Source organism: Crocodylus porosus, unplaced genomic scaffold, assembly GCF_001723895.1.
Source record: "Crocodylus porosus isolate Cpor-Errol unplaced genomic scaffold, CroPor_comp1, whole genome shotgun sequence".
In the NCBI taxonomy this organism is placed as follows: Eukaryota; Metazoa; Chordata; order Crocodylia; family Crocodylidae; genus Crocodylus; species Crocodylus porosus.
In genome coordinates this window covers 80011-106598 of record NW_017728949.1, presented here as the reverse complement: position 1 = coordinate 106598, position 26588 = coordinate 80011, and the positions used below count along the sequence as shown (strand labels likewise).

The 26588-nt window shown below is 46.8% G+C and overlaps 1 protein-coding gene across 1 annotated transcript in view; it reads left to right on the top strand.

Moving 5' to 3' along the window:
* The window catches only part of EFTUD2 (elongation factor Tu GTP binding domain containing 2), a 31646-nt gene extending 8757 nt beyond the window's left edge, over nt 1–22889 (top strand). Inside the window, exons 7-27 of the mRNA XM_019554292.1 lie at nt 905–995; nt 3678–3760; nt 4500–4666; nt 5972–6096; nt 7993–8056; nt 8584–8674; nt 9181–9316; nt 9625–9752; nt 10856–11049; nt 11596–11707; nt 13100–13240; nt 13845–13946; nt 15082–15164; nt 16348–16434; nt 17942–18068; nt 18534–18621; nt 19384–19502; nt 20121–20215; nt 20880–21033; nt 21265–21372; nt 22047–22889. Coding sequence (XP_019409837.1) covers nt 905–995; nt 3678–3760; nt 4500–4666; nt 5972–6096; nt 7993–8056; nt 8584–8674; nt 9181–9316; nt 9625–9752; nt 10856–11049; nt 11596–11707; nt 13100–13240; nt 13845–13946; nt 15082–15164; nt 16348–16434; nt 17942–18068; nt 18534–18621; nt 19384–19502; nt 20121–20215; nt 20880–21033; nt 21265–21372; nt 22047–22142 — 2391 coding nt within the window. The 3' untranslated portion in view covers nt 22143–22889. The remainder of the gene's footprint in view (nt 1–904; nt 996–3677; nt 3761–4499; nt 4667–5971; nt 6097–7992; nt 8057–8583; nt 8675–9180; nt 9317–9624; nt 9753–10855; nt 11050–11595; nt 11708–13099; nt 13241–13844; nt 13947–15081; nt 15165–16347; nt 16435–17941; nt 18069–18533; nt 18622–19383; nt 19503–20120; nt 20216–20879; nt 21034–21264; nt 21373–22046) is intronic.
* Nucleotides 22890–26588: the final 3699 nt, after the last annotated feature.

Sequence of the window (26588 nt, the reverse complement as noted above, 5' to 3'; positions counted from 1 at the left end):
GGAGAAGAAAAAGCTCTGAATCATGTTCTATAATATTTCCCTTCAAGAACTGCATTTTCTCCAGTGGGAAGAAAGTTGATTCACATTCTGCACTGAGTAGTAAACCAGCAATCTTATTACTTCAAGCAGCAATTAGCAGATCAAACTTAACTTTCTTTTCATATTCCATATCCCCAATCTCTGCCTAAAGTTTTAACGGATACATTTTATTGAATTAAACTTGGCAACGGTTATTAAGTTAACGTATAGTTGTCCAGTTTATCTTGGTGGATACGTGGGGTCACTCTGGAAAAGGAAAGAGTAATGGGCTCATTCACTGTTCTTGTAGGTGAGGAAAATTCTGAGATCAAAATAAATTAGATCAGAATAAATGGATTTGGTTTCCTGAATCTGGATCTTCACCTGGGTTTTCTCGTTATATGTAGAAGACCACTTAATTTGTCCTACAGACTAAATGCTTTTGCAGGGTCATGCCTGGGATGCTTCTGTCAATTCTTTCTCTCCCTATCTCCTCACTGTTTCATTATGCTGGGTATGATCAGATCTCATGCTTCTGGGTGTAACCTGGTAGCAAGAGGAGCAGAAAGATTTTATTCTTCCATGTGCAACATAGGATAATTAGCACTGTTCTGAGCAGGTTTCACCTTCCTCAACTGAGCTAGGTATTAGTTGCTGCTAGACAGGGGTGGATGCATCAACAGCTTAGTCCAGTCGGATTGAAGGTGGGAGAAACTTGGCTGATTTGTGACAGTGGTGCAAGTCTGTCAGGCAGGAGCTAGGAAACTGGGCTGGCTGGGTAACTTTCTATTGTCCTACTTCTCTGATTTAATTCTTTGGGTGCTTGCTGCATTATTATCTTGCTCAGTAACATTTTTTCTTCTACAATTGCTTTCCTTTTTTTCAGAGGGGTGTTGGAATCAAGAGTACTCCAGTGACTATCGTTTTACCAGACACCAAAGGGAAATCTTTTCTCTTCAACGTTATGGATACTCCTGGTGCGTTGAGCTCATTCAGGCACTAACAAACTTGGGACCTTAATGAAACGATTGAATAATAGTTTGGCAGACAAGGTTCTGCCTGTGTCCTTAGACCAACACCACTACAGCCTATACCCCTAAATAACAGTCGTACAGTCTTAGGGTGTTTATGCACATACTTTTTTTCCTGCAATGGGCTGCTTCAGAGATCTGCTGCTTTGGGCCAGATTACTCGAGTCTGCTCTACATGCAAGCTGAGGCAAACTACGCTGCGGCACGTGCAGTTGTATAAGCGGCAAAATGTGTCAGCACACAGAAAATGGTGGTGGTGCACTTTTGAACTAAAGCACCTCTGAGGTGCTTAAGAGAGTCTAGAGGAGAGCCACGCGCATGATAAGAGGTCAGGAAAACCGACCTTACGATGAGAGGCTGAGAAATATGGGACTCTTCAGCCTGGAAAAGCGCAGGCTCGAGTGATCTGGTGGCCACCTATAAGTTTATCGGGGTGCTCATCAGGATCTGGGGGAACATCTGTTCACCAGAGCGCCCCACAGGAAGACAACATTGAATGGTCGCAAACTCTTCCGTGACCATTTCAGGCTGGACATAATGAAGAACTTCTTTATTCCAAACCTTGGGGGCTCAGACAGTAGACTGCTGCCGGAGGTAGTTCAGACACCTACCTTGAATGCCTTCAAGAGACATTTGGAAGTCTATCTTGCTGGCATCCTATGACCCCTGCTGACTTCCTGCCCTTTGGGCAGGGGGCTGGACTCAATGATCTTCCAAGGTCCCTTCCAGCCCTAATGTCTATGAAATCGAAGTGCACAGCTGCCATTTTCTCAGCACTGACATGCATTTTGCCATTTATACAACTGCAAGCATTGTAGCACCAGGCTCTTTTATGTATAAACATGCCCTTAGCTTCTTACTGAACAATGCCTATGAAATGGATTATGTATTAGAAAGATGATTGAAGGAGGGGATTTGGGGAAGGAGTATATGGACTTTTGCAACAAACCAGTTTACATTTTTTCTTTAAAAAAAGAAATCCCTGTCTTAGTTGCTGTGTTTTAGACTTTTTAGAGTAATATGCTTTTTATAAAGCTTCCCTTTAAAGACGAGTTTGTGGGTTTTCATGTTTGTTCCTGGGGATTCTGACTAGCCTTCACATGTGAGCTTAGTTCTGGGTTCCTTCCACCTCTGAAATCATTTCCAGCCTCAGGGATTCAGCAGTTGATATTTTGCTGGTACAATCTAAACCCTGTACAGTGGGCTTGTTTGGTAGCCAGGAAATTGGCTGATACCTATAGTAGTAGGTTAAACCTGCAGCCCCCTACAAGTTAATGCCTGACAGTGAAATAACCCCCATATCACTAATCCACAAACTGAGCCATGGTTATGGTTTGAAAACCTTTCATCAATCAGCGCTTGAAATCAGGCTGTAGCTACTAGAAACTGTATGTTCCTTCAGCCAGGTGCTGGGTGGCAGCAGAAGACTTACTGTGGATAATAGAGGGGAGGGCTCTGCTCCCACAGGGGGAGCCTTGACTGGATAGGCACTCACAGTTCTGCTGGCAACACTTTGCTGTGTATGGCAGGGTCTGTCTAATCTATTGCACAGACACAGGTTGTTAAATGGCTTAAATAGAGCCAAGCAATGTGCCAGTGACTGCTCGGTTTCTGCAGGGCTCCATGTAACTGTAGCCAGCCTTGACGGGACTAACACTGTGTCCGCCATGTTCCAGCATGTAATAATAGACTGGCTTAATTTTCTTTAAGCGCTGTTGTTATGTAGACATCAGTAGGATTTGGCGAATGGCTTGTTCCACTCCATTTACACATTGTAAAGGGCTGCACGTGTTACAGTGTCTTACATCACTTTTTATTATGGTTTTGTTTCTGATGTACAAGGCAGAATATACTGCAGCTTATAGGCCCTTTGCTGGATTGATTTCTGCAGCGATAACCGGACTGAAAGCTAGTGTATCAGATGGTTTAGCAAGTTTTGATTTTAAATTTATACAAAGCAGAGATCATCAAGATCTCCCATAATGGGGACCACATGTTTGCCATAGATTTCCCACTGTGAGAGTCAGGTTTTGAGACTTAGGTGCCTCCCATACTAAGCTCTCTTAGAAACGCAGCCCACATTGGGCAAGAAAATGGAGCTTAACCCTCACTGGTCTGACCAAACCCACACTTCCACGTAGGGGTTTAATTACAAAACAAGATAAGATGCAGCACTTCACAAATGACCATGCTTGGTACACCCCAAACAATTTGCAACCTAAAGCAAAGGATGGTAAAACATGAAACGCCAGAAAGAAGGTCATTGAGAGAGATTTATTGTTTCTGCGTGTCACTTCCTTAAGAGCAGAACCATGCAGCATGTCCTTTTCAGATCACTGAACTTAATTAATTGCTATCTCTTCTCAAGCATTTGCACAAAGCTAAGTCTGTTAATTTAAAACAACATTACTGTCATGCTGCAATTTGAGAGAACAGCCTTAGAAAGTGAGAAGGGTCCACATACACAATGCTGGCAGTAGCTTCTTTGACTTAACTGATGTACCATCTTGGTGGTGAATGGATAACATCTTTTTTTGCCTGCTAGAAGCTTGCAACTCAGAACATGTCAGTGCGGCCACGGGACAGCTGTGAGGTGTACTCACCATGGTCTTTGGTTTTGTTTTGAAGGCCACGTGAACTTTTCTGATGAAGTTACAGCTGGCCTTCGTATTTCGGATGGAGTTGTGCTTTTCATTGATGCGGCTGAGGGGGTAAGCGTTTCCTGCGGGTGTTTTGGAAGCTCCTTGATCCTGACTTTACCACAAGATGAGCTTACATATTAGCTGTGGTAGAACTTCCTTGGAGGGGTGATCATTAGAACTGGAAGTATGTTCTAGTAATGGAGGTGGGGAGTCATGGAATCTGGGTTCTATTTCCAGGCTTGACTGGCTAAACTAGCTGTTTTTGTTCCCTGCTGCCCTCCTAAATTTGCATTTCTGCAGAACAGCTTTCTAAAGACTGACTTTTTTTCATACCTGAGGAATTTCTAACCATCTTTCGTATCGCTCACCATTTTTAATTTCTTTTTTTGTGCCTGAGGAAGGACATGTGTGTCCAAAAGCTTGCAAATAACATTTTTGCAACTATTTAGTTGGTCTAATAAAAGATATTGCCTTTGCCCAGAGACTTTGCCAGGCTTGACATGATGCGCTCTGACTGTGAACTAGTATTAGTGGCATATCTTCTTTTAACTCCCATTTCCCTAACTTCTAAAACTGAGATGGCTATTTAGGTTGGAATGTTTGACGAACTGCCTTTTGAGGGATACCATTGGGTTAAGCCTCTGCTTCTAAAATTCAAATTATTAGCTGGTCACTGATGGCTGAGTTTAGACTTCTTCTACAGGCTGCTGGCCCTGTGAATAAGGATCACTGCTTTATCTGTCATGCCCCACATAGCACATTATCAAGGGCTTTAGTTCTTCACATTGCTACTCTTTGTTTCCCACAGGTTATGTTGAATACAGAGAGGCTGATCAAGCATGCAGTGCAGGAGAGGCTGGCAGTGACTGTGTGCATTAATAAGATAGATCGCCTGATCCTAGAACTGAAGCTTCCCCCAACTGATGCCTATTACAAACTTCGACATATTGTGGATGAGGTCAATGGCTTGATCAGGTACAGAGCTGTGTAGGGAGCAGTCATGGAGCATGCTGTCCACATACTACTTAATTCATCTTGAACATTATTCTTGGGACTCACAAGTATATGTATTTACACTTGCATGTTCTCTGTGGAATCTGTTAACACCCATAGAAAGTTTTCAGCCTGCACATGTAAATAGACATGGATTTTTTCCCATCAGAGAGGATTTAATTTGACTCCTATGTATGTGTGTTTATATTAATTGGGTGGGGCCATGTAAGCAGGTCTGACTGCTCTGTGACCAGCATCCTCAAAAGTGCTGAGAAACTCTGGGCAGTTCCTCAGAGCAAATCTGTGGGAGAGGGAAATGGGCTCAATTTGAAACAGATATTTTGCTGTTTATCGTTACTTCTGTAGAGATGCATCCCGCACGACTGCCCCCACTAGGTAAATCATTGTTCAAGCAAGCCATCCTTTCTCTGTGGGTACATCTGCACAACAGACACAGGTGTGACTGCAGTAGTATGTAAAAATACTCATGCTACTTGTAAGCTAGCTGGCTTGGGTACCAGTAGCAGTCTAGCTGCACTAATTTACCCTATCTGGCATGTTTCCAAAATCATGAGAACATGTCATTTGCATTCCATTCCTGCCCTGGTTACCTTGCATCAGTTTCTTCCTCAGTTGTTTGACAGTTCCCCCCACCCTTATTCTCTTAAAATGTAGGGAAGTTCTTATTTAAAAAAGAAATACAAAATACTTGCAGCTTTAGCTGATTTAGCTGCAAGTATTGCTGGGGGAGGGGGTTGTTTGTTTGGGTTTTTTTAAGTAGGGTCAGAGTGGTGGTGTAGCCATGATGGACCAGGAAGTATACAAGAGGCAAGGATGTGTAGCGATATTTTTTTTTATCGAGCCAGCTGTGTAGCTGGGAGAACTGTAGAACAAACTTTGGGGCTTCATCAAGTCTAACCTATCTCTTCTTTTGGAGCCTGACTTAAGGAAGGGCATCTGATGCCCAAAAGCTTATCCAGATGGTTCAATAAAAAAATATCACAACAAATCCCTACCTTGTTTTGTTTTTAAGAATGTTGGGGCATATTAGTTACCATTGGAAGTTTGGTGCAGCTAAGGTCAACGTTCACGTATTGCTCTGTCCCTGTGTGTTAAACATGCTGGAGCCATCTGCTGAGGCTGCAGGTAGCAGTGCAAAGTTATGTGATTTTATTTCTGACCTGTGGATATGCTTGGCTACAGCATCTTCCTCTGTTCATGGCACTTAAGGTCTCCTCCACTGCTCTGTAGAGTTATGCAGTATGTAACATTCCCTCTCTCTTTCAGCATGTATTCCACTGATGAGAACCTCATCCTCTCCCCTCTTCTGGGAAATGTCTGCTTTTCTAGCTCCCAGTACAGCATCTGTTTTACACTGGGATCATTTGCAAAGATTTATGCAGACACATATGGTAAGGATCAGCCAAAAACCTTTCATGTGTCAACATCGCAGCTCCTCATTATTTCGCACGGCCTTTTCAGATTTAGTACAGCATTTCAGACTTCCACAGTCTCATGCACATATACGGCTTGCAAACCCATTCTTAAACATCTGGAGACCTGGGAGCTCAGTCTGGGCCTTTTTAACACCACCTGGCCACTTTCTAGTTGTTAAAGAAACAGGAATTCCAATAAAAAACACTTTCTGGATATTGTTCTGCTATAGTTCCTTTACTTTGTAAACTTTTGAGTCTTTTGAAGCTTCTGTAATAGTGTATACACTGATAATGTCAAAACCTACGGCTGCTGTTTTAACTAAAAGGTGGCATGAGCAGTGCTCTTGGCATGAAAAGCAAGGGTGTTCAGAGGCAGAAGGGTTAAGCATGTCAGTATTTCTACGAATAAGTCCTGTCCTCAGGAGCCTGAGACTTAGCTGGCTGTAGACTGAAGCTTGGCCCAAGAGACTTTACATTCTCGTAGGCCCGAGATCTTTTTTAAGTAACCATGTCTCTCTTCTGGCTGTGGTTTGATTCTCCAATCCCCAGGTGCCAGCTCCAGGCAATCTGTCTTTCTTTAAAAAGCAATCTGTAAAAGAACTGTGTTTTGCTTGTGGGAACAAGCCAGTTGTGCCCCCCCCAGGACTTGTGAGTTCTTTGTGTTAAGAATTTTCTGAGGGATGTAACTAGTGAAGTTAGGGCATGAGAGATGCTGCAAAGCATCTGTCCTAGCTTTACAGTAGAATAAAGCAGCCTTGAGTGGAGCTGACATAGCAGTACCATTATTCATGCCATCTTACATCTAGAGCAGTGGTGTTCAACCTTTTGGTCCCATAGGCTGGATCAGCCTCATACTGCCAGTGCCACCTCCACTCAACCCAACATGCCTAATCTAGCTGTACAGACCGTGGGGTTCCACACATGTCCAGAAATTTGGCAGCAAGGCAGTGGTAATCAGTGCAGTCAGCACTCCCCCCCCACCACCACATTTTTGGATTCTTGGGAGCCCTGTGGCCAGATGACATGGCTCTGCAGGCTGGATCTGGCCCATGGGCCAGAGGCTGAGCACCCTTGGTCTAGAGGAATGAATGGGCATCTTCTGTGCATTGTAACTATCCCATGGTGCCTGGCATGAGGATTTCCCAGCTTGCAGGGGCTAATTTAACATGTGGGCAGCAGTTGTAAGGGATGTAGTGACAGCCTTCCACTGGCTTCTGCTATAAACTTGTGCTGTTGTCTTACCTCTGGTAAATCTGCTGCAACTTGAAGACTAGAATCATGTTCCAGTCTATTCCTCAAGTATTTTGGAATAGACTGAATACAGTAGCTGAGAGAGTGGGGGCACTAAAATACACTTCTGACTTCCGTCTGTCATGGTTTTGGATGGAAGCTGTAAGTGCTTTTGTGCCGACTGCACTCCAGCGCTCAGGCTAAAGTGTCAAGTTTTCAGAAGGCAACATGGGTGTAAGCTGGCTGGTGAAGTGAATGAGTTTGCGAGGTCAGTTCTCACTTCATTGACAATTTTGGTGGCACTGTGGCAGTTCTGATGGCCCCCTGAAGTAACTAGTTAATTCTTTACCCTGCCTGACCTTAGTCAGCAGTGAAGGTCATCGAGACACCTCCCCCTCCCCCCATTGCCACTGGCTCCTCCAGATGCTTCTTCCAGGTCAAGGCTGAAGTGCTTTGACAAGGACCAGTATGAGAGAAGCTTGCTGTGTAGCCATCTGAGTTCCCATATCGAGCACTCTCAAGTGGCCCCTCCCCAGCCCTAAACTTCTTATTTAAATAGAAATACAGACCCTCCCAGTATAGAGGGGCAAAACTCCCTCTGATCACAATATCGCAATAAATTGTATTTCTTCCCCCTTTTAGGAGATATCAATTACCAAGAGTTTGCGAAGCGGCTTTGGGGTGACATCTATTTCAACCCCAAGACGTAAGGAGCATTTTTAATCTCTTTTGTCAAGTTCTGCTGCTATCGGTGTCTTGCTTGCTCTTTGTCCTGTAGAAGCAAAGAGTGGTTAGAGGGAGCTGAGTTGAGGCCTCAGCTTTTGTTGTGAATCTGCATTGTTGTCTTGTAGAGCAAGTGCAGCATTGCTCCGCTTGGTGTGGCTGTGTCGTTTTTAATCTTTACGTGTGGAATAAGTGTATCCCCTCTGCATTATTTGTGTAGCAAGGGATGTTGCTTCCTGTTCCTCTGAGGATTTTGGTATTTTGAAGGGTTGCAGGTTCAGTTCCTTTAAGGGCACACTGTTGTCATGTGTGTTTAATTAGTCAGGTGTAGAGCTCCACAACCCTTTATAGAACTAGTCAAGTCCATTTGCCTGCTCAGGAGAGAACTGGGGCAGGGAATAAGATTGTCTGGTCTCATGGGGAGCTGGCATATATGACACCTGTGAGACAGCACTGCCACATTGCACAGGACTTGCCATTCACATCCTTCCTCCTGACTCCCTCCCACAGGCGAAAATTCACTAAAAAAGCCCCAACCAACAGTTCACAGCGCAGCTTTGTAGAGTTCGTCCTAGAGCCTCTGTACAAGATCCTGGCTCAGGTAGGTGCCTGCTCTCTCCTTTCCTTCCCTTTTTTTGAAGCTCTGGATACAAGTAGCCCCAAACACTGAGGAGTTACAATCCTTCCAAACCACAAGCATTTAAGCACTGAACACTAGATGGTTCTGCATGTCTGATGTCCTTTTGGAAATTCAATGATCACAGATGCCTGCATATAAGAAGGCTGAGAAGTTTGGCAGCTCCTTTCCTTCCCTTCCTGCTCCTTATTCCCAATACCATAATGCACCCGAAACTCTGCTTACCAGAATACACATTAAGTGCTTTGTTTTTAAGAAACTTCTACCACTTAGTAACTTAGAACCAGATGGTTCCCTGGCAGTTGCAAAACCAGTCTGAGCCCAGCTCTACAGAGGTGAAAAAGGAATGTATTAACCTGCAGGCTGGATGTAGGTTTTATGCTATCCCAGTGATACTTTAAGAGGCATCATTGACTGCAACCAGGAGTTAGTGGCATGGAGTTGGCACAATAACTTGTATACTCTTACAGGTGGTCGGCGATGTAGACACCACACTCCCCAGGACTTTGGATGAGCTAGGCATTCACCTGACCAAGGAGGAGCTGAAACTGAACATTCGACCCCTGCTACGACTGGTCTGCAAAAAATTCTTTGGGGAGTTCACAGGTAAGGCTCTGTAGTATGAGCCAGACATTCAGATCTGTGGTGCCACAGAGGCAAGTTTGACTTTCCAAAACTGATGCTCCCAGACTGTACTTCTTGGCTGGGGCTGCCAGGAGTTTGCACTTCATTTGAACTGTCAGTATATAAACTGTACTCCAGAGAGAGCTAAGGCCATTACTTTCATTTCACTTGTGACCTTTAGAATGCATGCAGTCCTTGAAGGTGAAGGCTTTGTGTGTTCAAGCAGCCTCACTTTCTGTACTTTCAGTTCATCCAAATAGCAACATTCTCATGTAGCTTTGCTCTCCTAGGATTTGTGGACATGTGTGTACAGCACATTCCTTCCCCAAAGGTGGGAGCCAAGACCAAAATTGAGCACACCTACACTGGAGGCATTGACTCGGACCTGGGAGAGGCCATGAGCGAGTGTGACCCTGATGTAAGGAAACTTTTCTACCCCTCTCTAAATCTTCCATAGCACAGCTCTAGCAAATATCATCCTCACCACAGTGAGAGGCTTCTGAATAGATTTGACTTGCAGCATTTCAAAATCTCTCATCCGGTACTGAAACAAGTCTCTTCACTTGGAGAAATGTTAGCGGCCTGCCAGGGCAGCCCGAGAGAGAGAGAGGGAGGGATGTGAGGAAAGGCAGAGACTAGGTCAGAACTTCACAGCTGCTGGGTATTGCAGTGTGGTGATTAGTTGTTCATGGCCTTGTGCTGATCTTTTTTGCTATTTTCAGTGAAGGCTGATTCTCTCACAAAATTCTTAACTGGAAAAGCTGGCTGGAACTAGGTGGAATAGAATCTTGCATTTGTCTGCCAATGTAGCTTTGCCTGGGATGGAATTCAGCAACTGTTTGTCAGTACCACCAAAGCTAGACAGCTGTTTAGAAGGGGAAATGAAGTGGAATGAGTTCTGAATAGCAAAGCAGTGGTCACCTTAAACTGCTGAAGTGGATAGTATCTCATCCGATTCGGTTTGTATTTGAAGTACAGTTTCCTTGGTAGGATTTTATGAAGGCAGATATGGTCATGAGATCTTCCACAGGTGTGTACAACCTGGCTTCTGTTTGAAAGATGGGACCTCCAACAGCCCTGGCTTGCTTGCAGTGGACAGGGGCTTAGGTTTCTTGCTGAATTGGCAGGTCAGCAGGTCACTCTCATCTCTTCAACCTCACCTTCAAGGTATTCTGTCCAGGTAGGGGCAGCCTTCTCCAAATTGTTTCGCTTGCAGTCCCATCAGACTTTGCACCGTGAACTAAGCCAGCTGCTGGCTACATTGGTAGTGCCATGTAGGGATGGCAACTGCTAGACTTGGTTTTCACTTGAGAGACATCATGCCATTAGCACAGGCAGGAGGATTCATAATTCCAAGCAGTGAAGCAAACTGAGGATCCAAAATATGTTTCTTGTGAGTTCCAGGAAACAAACCCCAATTATTGCATTCACAATGATTCCTCTAGGTCTAATCTCTGCTTTGGGAGTGTATGCATATCTTGGAATTGACTTATTTTGCTTTCTTCTTTTTTTGGGGGAAAGGGTCCGTTAATGTGTCACACCACAAAAATGTACAGCACGGATGATGGGGTGCAGTTCCATGCCTTTGGCAGGGTACTGAGTGGGACCATCCATGCAGGGCAGCCTGTCAAGGTCCTTGGAGAAAACTACACCCTGGAGGACGAGGAGGATTCCCAGATCTGCACTGTGGGGCGCCTCTGGATTTCAGTTGCAAGGTATAGTAGTGTCAGTGGAGAGTTTGTTCCTCTGGAAGAAAAATCACAGATAATCATTATCTTACACTTCAATGAGAGGAAGGAAACTCAAGAGCTGAGAGAGTGATTTACTGCTAGTATGTGGCCCCTTGTCTGACAGTTAAGACTGAGATTTGGCTGTAACCCTATCCCAAGACTTTTGTGTGAGCAAAGGGAACAGTGATGTATAGAGGAGAGAGAAAGAAAAACAGTTTATATAGGTGTTATCTCATTACATTATCTTGCCCTTAGACGTAAATTAAACACCAGGTGTTCCTGTCATCATTGTACTGTCTGCATCTCTCAGTGAAAGAGAGGTTAGAATGGGTGTAGGGCATCAACTCTAGTTGGCAGAGCTGTGGTTTCCAGGCAATGGGCTGCTTGGAGAAAAGTTCAGACATCTTTGTGTGAAAACTGAGGTATGAGGGGTCTGTGATTTCAGAAAAGTGAAGGATTGTGTCAGGCAGCACCATGAAGGACCTCACAGCACTGATTGTACTCAGTACACTCTCATTTTGTGTATTGTAGGTACCACATAGAGGTGAACCGGGTACCTGCTGGCAACTGGGTTCTGATTGAAGGAGTGGACCAGCCCATTGTGAAGACTGCAACCATCACAGAACCCAGAGGCAATGAGGAGGTACTGTGTGAGACAGCACTGCTCCTAGTTGCTTGCAGAGTGGTAGCCCCAGAGAGTGATAGTTGATTGAACCAAGTCAACATGGCACATGGTAACCAGCGGTGTCCCCCAGGGCTCAATACTCAGACGAGTACTCTTTAATATATTCATAAATGATCTAGATTGGGGTGTCAGAAGCGGACTAGTTAAGTTTGCAGATGACACCAAATTATGGGGAAGTGTGGTTATGCTAGAGGATAGGCTGGGAACTCAGTCTGACTTGTACAGGCTCAGAAGATAGGCGGATCAAAACCAGAGGACATTCAATATGGAGAAATGTAAGGTGCTCCACTTCAGGAGAAAAAACCCACATCATACCTGTAGGCTTGGTAGTGCTACACTCACTAGCACCACGACTGAAAGAGACTTGGGGGTCCTGATTGACCACAAGATGAACATGAGCCAGTAATGCGATGCCACAACCAGCAAAGCAAATAAAACTCTGGCTTGCATCTACCGATGCATCTCAAGCAAGACCCAAGAAGTCATCCTCCCACTGTACTCGACCTTGGTGAGGCCGCAGCTGGAGTACTGCACCCAATTCTGGGCTCCACGCTTTAGAAAGTCCAGAGGAGAGCCACACGCATGAATAGAGGTCAAGAGAACAGGCCTTATAAGGAGAAGCTGAGAGGCATGGGACTTTTCAGCCTGGAGAAGCAATGGTTCAGGGGTGACTTTGTGGCAGCCTATAAGTATATGAGGGATGTGCATCAGGAACTGGGAGAACATCAGCTCACCAGGGCATCCCAAGGTCTAACTGTCACAAACTGCTGGAAAACTGTTTTAGATGGTCCATAAGGAAAACTTATTTACCACCTGAGTCTACCAGGTTCTGGAATAGACTCCCCCCAGAAGTGGTGCAAGCATCAGTACCTTTAAGAAATGCTTGGATGCTTATCTTGCTGAGGTGATCTGACCACAGCTGACTTCCTGTCCCTTGGGCAGGGGGCTGAACCCAATGATTTTGCCAGGTCCCTTCCACCCTTAATGTCTATGATATCTAGTTAGAGCAGTGCCATTGTTGTGATGGATATGACAGCTGCTCAGTGACCAATGTCCTTTCAAGCACTAGTGACTTCCCTGCCCTGCCCCCTACATACACAAAACCATTGCTTTCTGTTATGAGCAAGGTAGCCCCAGTAAGTGATCAGTTTTAAGGGTACTGAGAGATGCCTATTACTACCAGGAATGGAGGGAGAATTGAAGAAGCACTCTGCCTTGGTGGAGGCTTTTTCTCAACTGTACAGCCTCCATGATATGGTCCCACATGCTTTTTCTCACTCAAGGCTCCAACTGTAGCCAGTTTACAAAGTGGTGAGTAGGAATCTTACTATTTTGAGTTTTTTGTTTCAGGCTCAGATCTTTCGTCCTTTGAAGTTCAACACCACGTCTGTCATCAAAATAGCTGTGGAGCCAGTCAACCCTTCGGAGCTCCCTAAGATGTTGGATGGTCTGCGGAAAGTCAACAAAAGTTATCCATCGCTCACCACCAAGGTGTGTGCCAGGGCAAGGCTGATCCTCATGCCCCTAGCCCTTTCGCTTCCAGGCCATGTCCAACTCTTTGGCCCACAAAAATGCTGCCAGTCTGAGTTCTTTCACATGTTTAAAAATAGTTCATTATTCACTTCATCTTTTTATCTCCATATTCATGACAGTCTGCTTCCAAGCTCTTTTCTGTATTGGTTCTCAGAGGGATTAACCCAGCCAGGACACCTGTGTGATTCCTGGAGATACCTTCTGATGGAAGAAGGTGGTGAAGATACCTTTTTCCCACAATATATTTTAGCATACTCTACCAGAAGAGGCTGGGCATGGAGTTCTTCTGAGCTGGGTCATACCCAAACAGTCCTGCACCACTTCCCAAGAAACTCAGGCTGGGGTTCCTCTTTCTCCTCTCCCTCTATTGCCTGCCAGAAGTTATCTTTGCTTACCTTGTTCATTGGACTCAGGTGCCAGGAGCTTCTCCGTTTAGTTCTGGTACAGACACCTTTATTCCTGGTTAATGTTGCCCTGGGCTGGAAGGGAATAGGCCAGAAGGAATGCAGCACATTGTGTCTGTCAGGGTGTAACTTAAGTCCATCTGTTCTTCATGTTTCAGGTGGAAGAATCTGGAGAGCATGTGATCTTGGGTACAGGGGAGCTCTACTTGGACTGTGTGATGCATGATTTAAGGAAGATGTACTCAGAGATTGACATCAAAGTGAGAGAGATTTTTGTTCTTGCCATTTTTACTGAGGAAAGTTGGGAACTCTACATAAGAAGTATCTCTGGGTGTGGAAATTGATTGGTGAAGGGGATTTGTTGCATTTGTTGCCACAACCTCCATTGCTCCACAGTGTATTAGGGCCATTCTTTATGTCTTCAGGTTCACAAGATGTAGGGAAACTGTTTTCTAGTCAAACAGATGTTAAGGCAAATCCCTTTGGGATACAAGTGCTAGGCAGTTTCTACCTCTGCCTTAAAGAAATACCAAGCTTCTTCCACAGTCAAATGCCAGAGCCCCTCAGTCTGGTTGATTTCACAGTCTTAATTTTGTTAATTTCACAGCATTTACCCTTGAAGTTGAAAACCTGAAGTGTAGACCTGGTTTTTAATTGTTCTATGTACTTTAGACTCATGATTAGACAATAGCTCTGAATTTACTACAGTCTGCTCTTCTAGCAGGTTCTTGCTACTTGTCAAACGAAATCCATCTCATCTCACTGGTTCAGTCACTATTTATTTGGGTAAAGAAATTTATTGGCCATAGAGACAGACATGCAGCTGGGGCTACACTTGTTCCACTGGCAGCCACCAATGTTGGACAATTGAGAGAAACCACTATAAACTTCTCTTCATGATATACACATACACATGGGTTAAAGACATTGAGAGCTGGCTGTCCATGCAACATTGCAATGGCTGAGCCCTGTAGAGCAGAACCACTTCAATACAGTAGAAAAACTCAATCAGAAATGGTAATTCCTAGAAATTAACTTCTGATGGATTGTACATCAGTGACCGCTTCCAACTCAAAATTCCAATCCACATGCCTTTGGGGAGGAGAAGGAGGTATGTGAATCGGTATTTTGTGCAGAGGCAATATATTACCATTATCAAAGAATTTGGTGGGGTTTTCTGTAGTCTATGTTCCTGTTGTGCTTTGGAGCCTAGAGTATAAGTTATGGGCCAAAGCTACAACCTACGCAATCACTAATTGAATCACTTTTTGTCTTGATGATCTCAGGAGATGCTAGTAACTGTCAGAGGTTTAAAGATTTCAAATAGTCTGAGTGTTACGGTAAAGTTGATCAATGTAAAGAAGTGACAAACCACTGGTGCTGCTGTTTTTGAAGGTTGCTGATCCAGTTGTGACATTTTGTGAGACCGTGGTGGAAACATCCTCCCTGAAGTGTTTTGCAGAGACACCCAATAAGAAGTAAGACTTGGTCACCTGATAATGTGGTACTCGGGGCATTTAGTAGGGCATTTGGTGTGTCCATTAGATCAGGCACTGCAAGAGATCAGGCCTCCTTTCACTGTAGACTTAAGTATTACCAACTCCCAGCTCAGTATCCAAAGAGTCTGCTGTAATTTGTTGCTGTCTGGAAAAGCCTTGTATTTAAGTAGCTCATACTCACTGTGTAGTTCATGCCCTTATACATCGGTTGCTCTTGTTCATTACTCCAGTGTACATCTCCGCTAATTTGAAAGGCATCTCCATGTCCCCTTGTGCCATCTGCTGGTGCAGACAGAAAGGGCACCTCCACAGTCTTCCCCATAACAAAGCAGCTGAGAAGTTTCCACCTTCCTTTCTTTCAGTTGTAATCTTCAATTCCCAGTTCCTCTTCAGAGCATCTGTTGTCTGGAATCCCAGAGACCCAGTAATGTATTTCTGGGGTCCCAGAGGAGACAAACCCAGGAGCCTTACTCTGCCCCCAAGAGCTGCCATGCACAAGAGCACAATTCCAGCTTCTAAGCTTTTAGTAACCCATAATAGTTTTGATGCCTTCCATAATGCAGTGAAGCCTTTCAGTCTGATGGTCCCTTTCACCCTCTGAGGTAGTGTAAGAAGAGTATTTAAAAGAAGTAAAGCCTAGGGAGGAAGAGGGACTGTTTGATGGGGTATCAAAGGGGGAGGTATAACTAGGAGGTGTATGGTGGCTTGAAAAGGAAGTGTAGGCAGAATACCAAGGAAAATTTGCTGAAGGGTGAAATCTGGAAACATCAGACTGGATGGAACTTCCTTGGTTATCACATCCAGTCCCCTGCCACCACAGGCAACTATAAACCACTCAGGGAATGCCATTAATGCATTCATCAAACTCCAGCTTGAAACTAGATTGTGGTGGGGTTTTTGGGTCCTTTAGCTTAAATAGTTCTTCTCCCTCCAAGTTCAGCTCTGAAATGGTCTCCCCAGGGTGATAGTGGAAGTGCCTTCCCCTGGGAAACTGCGTGCTCTAAGACTTAACAGTCTCACTAGCCACATACTGCACAATGTACCTGTCTCTTGGTTCCTCCCAGCCTGCTCCACTTCACTGCAGCCTTCTAAAGCTAAATCTTTTCTCTCAAAAGACTTCTATCTCTTCTACCAGCTAATGGGCATTGCTTTTTTTGCTCAGGAACAAGATCACCATGATTGCGGAGCCACTGGAGAAGGGGCTTGCTGAGGACATTGAGAATGAGGTGGTCCAGATCACATGGAACAGGTATGGCTGGTTTGAAGTATGGCTGACTTCCTCCACCCCTCTGGATGAGCTGCCCATGGCTCCATCCTGTTTCTGCCCCAGGTCTGGGGTCCCATTCACCACCTTGGCTGGGCAGTGCCCCCTGCCTCTGCCCCACTCCCTCCCTTACCATGGGGGCCTCAATCTGATCCCCCATGCCCCTTCCCCTCCACAGACTTACCTGCAGGGCCCTGCTCTCCACATTGCCTGGCTGCATTCTTGTAAATCGGTTATCGGATCGGTATCAGTCAATATGCCTGGTGAATAATTGGCTATCAGTATTCACCAAGAAAATCTTTATCAGGGCACCCCTAATAAAAATAACCCAAACTATACCTACAGTATGATAGACTCTACATTAGCTGTTACCACACAAGAAAGAGAGCTGGGAGTCAGTGTGGACAGTTCACTTAAAAACATCAGCTCCGTGCTCAGCAGCTGTCAAAAAGGCAAACAAAATGCTAGGGATTATTAAGCAGGTAACTGTAAAGAAAACAAAGTATCATTACGCCCCTTTATAAATCTGTGGTGCACCCACACTTTGAATGCTGTGCTCAGTTCTGGTCCCCCCACCTCAAAAAAGGAACTAAAGAAAGTACAGAGAAGGGCAACAGATATGACTAGTGATATGGAAGGACTTCCATATGAGAGACTAAAGAGGGTAGTCTTATTCAGTTTAGAAAAGAGATCCTGGAGTGGGGACTTGATGATGGTTTGCAAAATACTAAATGGTGAGGGAGCAGTAAATAGGGAGTTATTTACAATAATAATACAAGAACTAGGGGTCACAATACAAGAACTAGGGGTCATAGAATGAAACTGGTAGGTAGTAAGTTTAAAACTAACATGAAGAAGTTCTTTTTCACACAGTTTGTAATTAAAGTGTGAAACTCCTTGCTACAGGAGGTTAAACTGTCTGCTTCCACAACCAAATTCAAAAAGAGATTGGACAGATTCTTGGAGGAAAAGTACATCAGTAGTTATTGAGCATAGGAATTGGGGATACAGCCTGAGAATCAGAACTTCCTATATCTTAAATGATGGAGGCTACAACTGGGAAAGAACAATGGAAAGAACCCATGCCATACCCAGTTCACCGTCCCTTTCAGCATGCAGTCTCAGCCTCCCTGTGTCACAGCAGACTAGGCAAGATGTAACATGGTGTGACCCAGTAAATGACTGTTCTTTTGAGGAAAGCAGAAGCTTTTGAAGGGTAGATAGCATGCAAGATCAAAGGGAAATGTGTGGACTTGGGAGCTGCACAACACCAAGTTACAGCCCCCATGGAATGGGAAACCAAAAGGAATTCAGGTCTAAACTGTCTACCCTCCTAGTTCATAAGCACTTATGGTCCAGCAGAGCAGTCATTTAAAGACTGGGGAGCTGTAAAACCCCTTTGTTCCAGCAAGGAAGGGGAGCAAGTCTCTAAACGATGAGTGGTAACTGGGTGCCCTAATGTTTTTCCCCTTTTTTGTTCCCTTTCCATCAGGAAAAAGCTAGGTGAGTTCTTCCAGACCAAATATGACTGGGATCTGCTGGCTGCCCGCTCCATCTGGGCCTTTGGACCTGATGCTACTGGCCCAAACATTTTGGTAGATGACACACTGCCGTCAGAGGTAAGCAGCAGATGGGAGCGGGTCATTTAGGTTAGGCTCCTGTGTGGTGTAGTCACACCAGAATGGCTGGAAGTAGCTTTGTCCACCCTGCAGTATGTAGAGGAAGCAGGGCCCCCTGGAAAAGGTTCTGAACAAGTGCTGTCTGCTGATTAGGACAAGGGGAAACTCTTGGCTAGTCTCAGCTTTGCTGCTGATTTGCTGTGATTTTTGGCCCCAAAGTTTTCAGAATTGCCAAAGAAGCAGTCTGTCCTTTAGTGTTTCCTAGCAACTCAAAAAACCAAGTCACTTTTCTCCTTAGATTTGAATGCTTACCTCTGAAAATTATGGTCCTGAGATCTCTTTCTTTTCCTTCTTGTCTGGGAAAGGAGGATTGCTCAAACAGTGCTCTTAGAAACACGTGTCCTTCTCCGTCTCTGCCTCTGGATGCAGTATCTATTCTTAACATGCACGTTTGTTTCCTTCTAGGTGGATAAGTCACTGCTGGGCTCTGTGAAGGACAGCATCGTGCAGGGTTTCCAGTGGGGGACTAGGGAAGGGCCCCTCTGTGATGAGTGTAAGTAATAGAGCTTAGAAGAGATGAAAATAAAGCAGAATAGTGAACTCGCTAGTCCTTAAGCATCTTGGTGGTCTCTTTCCCCTCCCCCCCACCTCTGAGCTGTGGTAAACAGGCTGTTGGACTAGGTCAGGGCTGTCCAGCAGGTGACCTGTGGGCCCCTTATAGCCCCCCAAGGGCTTAACAAAAGGTTCACAGTCCAAGTACTGCTTTCCCCACTGCTCTGGCAGCTGCCGCTACCTGGGTCTCTGGGCTTTCCCTCCCTTCTCAGGATTCTGCTGTCTGAACCCATCCCTCAGGGTGAGACCAAAGGAGTCTACGGTCAGATGACTGGGGGGGTGGGATCCAGAGACCCTATGTGGCACAGCCCAAGTTTCCCATTGCATGGCACAGTAGGAGGGATCCATGTGACACAATGTGCAGGGTGTGGGAGCATTGGGAAGGTACTGCAGGGGGGCGCATGCAGTCACGGTGCAGTGGCTTGAGATGGGGCATGCAATGTACGGTGAGGCCTTTGGCCTGTGCAGCATGTAGTCAGGAGGTGTGGCCCAGGGCCCTGCAGCCCTGGATCAGGTGACTAATGGTCCCTTCTGGGTTGAAGCCTACAAGAATGTCCTTTGGCAGCCCTAGATTTCTGTTGGCACCTGGTCTCTTTGGAGTGGGTCAGGTAGTCCCAGGGAGGAGCAGTCCGCTGGGGTTTGTAGAATCCCTTTTGTCCCAGGAGGTCATTAACTGTCTTCTTTCCTTCTTTCCTGCTGCCAGTGATCCGCAATGTGAAGTTTAAGATCCTGGATGCAGTGATTGCTCAAGAGCCATTACACCGGGGAGGTGGGCAGATTATCCCGACAGCCAGGAGAGTTGTATACTCTGCTTTCCTTATGGTAAGAAGTGTGCTGTGCATAGAGGGGACGTGGGCTAATACTGCACCAGTCTCCTTCAGGATCTGTGAGGAGCCAGTTGGTCCTGTGAGCAGCAGTAGTGAGTGATGAGGAGGTGTGTAGCATTATACAGACACCAGCAAGTCCTTATCCCAGGGAGTTGAGTCTAAATCAGCGCATTCATTCATTAATCTTCCAAACACCCTGGGAGGTAGGTAGGCTGGCCTAGCAATAAGTGTTGTCAGCCTGTTTTACAAACTGCATAAACCCAGCCTGGCTGAGAAGGTGCCAGCATCTGCTCTGTCTCCAGTTCTGTTGATATGTTTGGTCTGCTGAGAAATTGGGGAGGGGGAGGGACCAGCTGAGATGCTTTGAGCCAAGACAAGGGTAGCTCCTTGTGTGGGTTTTCCCAAAGGAGCTTGTAAAATGGACAAGAAACCTGCAATAGCTTGACAGGAGCCTGCATGTCTGCAACAAGGCAGTTGTTCTGGAGACTGGCTGGGGTCAGGGATCAGGTACACAGCAGTAAATCCTTGTCTTCCCAACCAGTGCTGAAGGTACAGACAGGTTCATGCTACATTTGGTACATGCCTGGCAGTTCCTCTCCCTTTTTTTTTGTAGGCCACCCCACGTCTGATGGAGCCATACTACTTTGTGGAGGTTCAGGCCCCTGCTGACTGTGTATCTGCAGTCTACACTGTCCTGGCCAGGCGGAGGTAAGCTATACAAACTGGTTTGCCTGTTTGCATTCGCATCACATGCATGTTTGCAAGGCCATACCCCTTTACCCCAGAAGTCCTGTCCCCCTGGCATCCCTGGGGAGTTGTAACATGCAGGAAACCAGCTAGAGTCCATCTTTATTGAAATGGAATCCATATTTACATAGAATTCATACCTGTGAAAGGTGCCTGACCTCATCAGGAGATCCCACCTGCCATGACAATGCTACTGTGCTTAGAGATTGGGGTGTAGGCTAATCAAGATTGGAATGATAAAGAGCAGGGGTGGGCAGTATTTTTGGGCAGAGTGCCAAAAACACCCACAACCTCAACTTGTAAGATGTTGATGTGCCAGGGGTGGATAGTGGGGAAGCCACAAGGGGCCCAATCCTTGTTATAGCAATGCAGCCCCGGCCCTTTCCCTGCTGTCTGCCTTGAAGCACACATGCCAAGCCTTTGTGTGCCATGTTATAACACATGTGTCAGGGTTTGCCTACCCTGATACAGAGTCTTAGAGCTCAAACCCAGCCTTTTGAGTATACTTGGCTCTGGTCTACAGTGCTGACTGGGAGGGTGAGAAAAGATAATGTGAGGGGTGGTTTTTGTCTAATGCCTCAGGACCAGATATAGGAAGGAGTAATCCTTTGTAACTCTTTGGCAGAGGTCATGTAACCCAGGACGCTCCTATCCCAGGTTCCCCTCTTTACACCATCAAAGCCTTCATCCCAGCTATTGATTCATTTGGGTTTGAAACCGACTTGAGGACACACACGCAGGGACAGGCCTTCTCACTCTCTGTCTTCCACCACTGGCAGGTGAGTTTCCATTGGCTAAGGCAATCAATTAGGGCATCCTGCCCCAGCCAGACTGGCACTGAAGACCTGTGTTGTGCTGACTTGACTCCCAATTTTTCTCTAGACTCATACCCTCAAGTACTTTCCAGTTTGCTCTAATTCAGGGTTGTTCATGAATATGAGTTTAAACCAGTGGCCCTCCATGGTGGAGTGATGGTTCTCTCCCAGGCTGACAATCTGATCCTGTTTTAGATCGTGCCTGGAGATCCCCTGGACAAGAGCATCATCATTCGACCCCTAGAGCCCCAGCCAGCACCTCACCTAGCAAGAGAGTTCATGATCAAGACCAGGCGCAGGAAGGTAAGGCCAGCAGCAGCCTCCAGGACTCGTCTGGATTGTTCATGTTGGCACAGCATGCATCTTGCAGCCCAGGAGTGCCATGGGATCCACAACTCTGTCATCCCCTTGTGAAATGGCCTAGTGTTCTTGCAACCATAGAGACCACTGTGCCTTTCAGCAAGCCTGTAACTAAGTTCATGCTTTGGGGCAAGCCAGACTCAACAGCTTTAGTAAAGAGCATCATTAGCACAGTCTGTTGGAACATAGGTGCCAAATATGACCTTGCTCTGTTCTCTGGGGGAGGAGGATTACTTGGAGTGGGGTTGGGAGCATGCTGGGGATGTCTTGGACCCTCAAGTGCAGAGGCTTGTGGGTCACTTGCCTCCTTCACATCTGGGGATACTTTCCACTTATTAATGGATTGCCCTCATTTGGTAGCTGTCAGCATTTGTCCACCTATTTTAGAGCTCCTTCCTTAGCCAGTCAGATAGTAAAGGTGGCTGTGGCTCAGCTAGAGCTGAGGAGCCCCCAAAGCCTGCAGCAAACCCTAGACACACATCTCTTGTGCTGTAGCATAATGGGTCTACTGCTGTACCTGTCAGTCCAGCTCTCTAACCAAGTGCCTGCCCTGGGGGGGAGTTGCTAGGGGCTACATGAAGTCTTCTAGCATCACATTGCTGCTTCTCATTCTGCAGGGCTTGAGCGAGGACGTCAGCATCAGCAAGTTCTTCGACGATCCCATGTTGCTAGAGCTGGCCAAGCAGGATGTTGTCCTGAACTACCCTATGTGAATATGCTCATCGGGCTCTCTGCAGCAGAGGCTAACCAGAGACTGCTCCAGTGTCCGCTGCCCAGGTTTCTGAGCCCCTCTCCTTATCGCATGTTTCAGGGTATCATCTCTGTCCCTCTGAGCCCTGCTGCTCTTGGACGGTAGGTGGAATGCAGCAAACTGCATCCATAGTCCCTCTGCCAAGGCCACAGAAATATCTTGGTCCTTGAGCTTCTAAGCTCTATATGTTTGGTGCCAGCTAGAACAGTGATCTCTGTCCCTAATCAAACAGAGCATAGATGCCTGCTGCCTTTGTCAGGAGTTTATCTTTTTGTCACCAGCATTCTGTCATTTCAGTTGCTACAGACAAGTGAATCATCTAGTTGCACTTGGCAGTTCCAGGCACAAAGGGGTTATCCCCCACGTGTGCATTCCTTGGTTGTCAGCAGCAGTTTTGGATACAATGTTAAGGTTACTGGGGACATGTTTGAAAGTCCTGCCCTGCTGTCCAGCAGCTCTGCTAAACCCAGGAGCTGCCCCAAGTTCCTGCAGCCAGGGACACATCATATGCTTCACTTGCCGGACAGAGCATCTCCTGTGGTTGCCGAAGAAAGGCAGACACTCCTTTTCTGTGTGGGGGCTTCCTAGTGACCTCCCCACTGCTGGCAGCAGGAGATGACCTGCTGGCAATCTTGCTTTTTAATTCTATTTTGTATGAGTTTTTATTTTGTTACCCTTGTGACAGTTGAATACAAACCCCTCACCTGGGGCTGTGTCTGTGTCCTCATTTGCCATCTGCTTTCCTGGAAGGGAGAGCCTCTTGGTTCAGAGCACACATAGTGAACCCTGGAGCCATGTAATTAGCACAGACCTCTTGTGCTGACTGTTCTTAAACCACACCACCCAGTGGTCACCAATGTTCCCATGCATCCCAATCCCTGTGCCCCTTGCTTTCTGGGGAGCATGTGCCGGGTAAGGCAGTAATATAAATGCAACTGACAGCAAAATGTGAATCACTCAGTCATGTGACATGGCAGGGTAAGTGCTCCCTTTTCTGGAGAGAGAGATTTGGAGCCCTTGGGTCCTAAGTCCAGGTGATTGGGGTCCTGCGTCAGTTGCTGTAGCTGCTTCTTTCTGTGCAGACACCTTATTCTTTCTAGAGCACTTATGGGCAGCTGTGGCAGGTTCATAGATAGCACTGAGTACTCATGCTCCGGACTTTACCTTTTCTGCTCATCTCTGTAAATCTTCTTGGCCCTTCTCACCTTAGCTCACAGCACTGTTCATGTCAAACACCTTATAGCCCATCTTTGCCTTGAGGGCAGCTTAGCACAGAGGGAGGCCAGACTCCTTCTCCTCTGCCTGCTGTTCAGTGGCTGTGCAGAAAGTGTGGGGTTTGCTTCACATACAGTTGTCGCAACGGCTGTCTCATTTTCTGTCAGCCTTTGAAGAGGAGCCAGTGACAAGGTGGCTGGTGGCACTGACCTCCCTCCCACACCTCTGCTGCTCGTCCCTTGCAGTTGGACAGGGCCAAAGTTTGCGAAGCCCCTGCTTGAGTCATACTTGGTATGAGCATAGATAGCAGACTACCTGCTTCTGTGCCTCTTCCCAGCCTTTTGCATTGGGGCTAACAGAGCTAATGTCCTGCTCTGGTTCTGAGACTTTCCAAACCTGTATGAATGCATGCTTCTTATGGACCTTACCCTATCCACACAGGGTGAGATGCCCCTTAGTAATTGCTTAAGCAAGGTCCCCCTCCCTCATGACCTCTTTCTGCATCTCCCAGCCATTCCTGTAGGCAGAGGGAAACCAGCAGAGGCTGGACACGCCTGCCCTTTTTTTGTGGTTAATTCAGGTGTGCCTTGATGTCCATGCACAAGGTGAGGCTGAAAGTCCTGTGGGTGTCCAAGTACTGTCAACAGGGAATAAGCTCTAATGAGTCCTGAGTGCATGAACTGGTACTCTGGTCTGAGCACCCCATGCTCAGTGACAGGTAGCAAGGCACACAGCCCAAGGCCACACCTCCTGTCCTTATGGGAGGGAGGCAGAGGAGTGCATGGCTGAGGAGGTTGTAGGGATGGAGGGAGCTGGGCCCTATGGCAGAGCTTAGCTCCTCATCTTGTAAACCATATGTAGCTGCCTGTTATGGGTTCTAGAGAGTAGGCTGGGAGAAGGGAGGAATTGGCCTCTTGGAGGGGACTGGGACCACAGGGCCTGTTGCCAAGTGCCACTTGTCCCACTCTCCAAGTGCAGTAGCACAGGACAAGGGTACTAGAGATATAGTTTTACAGCAGCCTGAGCTACTGAGGCATCTGCCCTTGCTCTCTGGCTTGTCAGAGGCAGGGGGTAGGCTGTCCTATCCCTCAGACAGCTTGGAGGATTGATGTTCAAGGTATCACTCCCCAGAGCAAGACCCGCTTGTATCTGTTCCCCTGCCTCTTGCAGCAGGGTGGGAGAGCTCCTGAGCCCCCACTGTGATCTCCTTTTCCTTGGCAATAACTGTTTAACAAAAGGTTTAAGCTCCTGGGTAATGTAGAGGGGAGTTCTGGCTGACCCAGATGTGCACCTCTTCCTTGCCCTGCGCTGCATCCCCATGGAGTTGGTGGATCTTTAAGCTGCAACAGTACCTGGAGACCATCCCTACACCACACACCTGAGGGCCAGGTCTAATGAGGAGCTTGGGAGAATCCAGAGCACCACTTTGGTAAAAGCTATATCCGCTAGGCACCTCTGTAAGAGAGAGTCCAACTAGTAGGGTTTGAGAAAGAAGTGGCCCTACTGTGTTTTGTGAGGAGACCAGTCCAGTCAGCATGGGTTAGGCTTGCTCTGGCAGTCACTGGCTGGGGGTGGGGAGTCTCTCAAGCAGAGAAACACTTGATGCCTGGATCCTTGCTAGACTTAGGCAAGAGAGTTACTGAGCTTCTCAGACTAGCGCAGTCCTGGGCATGGGGGCAGGTTGGGTCACAGATGCATAAATTGTAAGGTCAGAAGGGCCCTTGGAAGATAATTGGGTCCACCCCCCTGCACCAAACAGGAAAGACAACTGGGGGTCAGGTGACCCCAGCAAGGTGACCATCCAGTCTCCTCGAAGATTTCCAGGGTAGGTGATTGCAGCACCTCTGGAGGGAGCTTATTCCACAGTCTGGACACCCTGACTGTGAAGAAGTTTTTCCTAATGTTGAGTCTGAAATGGTCTTCCAGGAGTTTGTGGCCATTACTCCTGGTTTTCCCCTCGGGTGCCGTAGTGGACGGTTGTTCACCAAGCCCTTGCTGTACTCCCCTAGTGTAGCGGTAAGCTGCTACCAGGTCCCCTCTCAGCCTTCTTTCCCTCAGGCTGAAGAGTCCCAGATCCCTCAGCCTTTCCTTGTATGGCTTTGCTTTTAAGACTCTGATCATACAGGTGGCTCTTCTTTGGACTCTCTGAAGCTTGTCCATGTCCTTGTTAAAGTGGTGCCCAGGACTGGAGGCAGTACTCCAGCTGCAGTCTCACCATTGCTGACTACAGTGGAAGAATCACCTTGATTTTGCTGGAGATGCATCAATTGATGCATGCCAGAGTATTATTTGCCATACTGGCTGCTACAGCATCGCACAGCTGGCTCATATTCATACTGTGGTCCATTATTACCCCCAGGTCCCTTTCATTCATGGTGCTAGTCAGTTTGGTGCTGCCAAGCGTGTAACTGTGTTGGGAGTTGCTCATCCTGAGGTGGAGCACTTTGTTTCTCGACATTGAACTTCATCAGATTCCGATCCGCCCGACTTGCTAACCTGTCTAGATCTGCCTGTATCTGTTAGGGCTGTGTGAAGTTTTAGGTAGTGATTAGATTTGGAGGAGATTTGGTCCAATTTGGTGGCCGAATCTCTGAATCCAAATTGAATTGAATCAGGGCCAATTTAAAGGTCCGAATCAATTCAAAGCTCTCCAAATCTTCGGCAAAGATTCAGAGAGCTTTGATGATTCAGGCAGTCCCTGGCAAATGCAGCAGGGAGCTGCAGCCACTCCAAGCTGGTAAGTACTAGGGGTGGGGGAGGTGGGGCTGGGGGAGGGGACCATGAGGGGGACCCCTGCCAGCCCCCCATGGCTGCCCTGCCTGCCCCAGCTCCCGGTGCTTTAAAAAAAAAACAAAAACAAAAAAACTTCGGTGCTCACTGGGTGCTGCCAGGCAGGGGGTGATCCCCACTGCCCCACACTTCATGGGGGGGCTCTGCATGAGCCCCCTTGACCCCGCTCCCCCCAGCATCCCCTTGGCTCTCCCACCTGCCAGGGCTCTGGCCTTTTAAGAAAAGAAAAAGTGGAGAAAAGCCTTGGGACTTGCTGCTCCTGGTGCAGCCTTGGGGGCTCCTGCAGAGCCCCCACGTGGCACGGGGCAGCAGGGATTGCCCCTCATCAGCAGCAGTGGAGAGTCCTGGGGTTTCTTCAGGTTTTTTTTAATTCTTAAAGGTCCGGAGCTGGCCCATGTGGGGT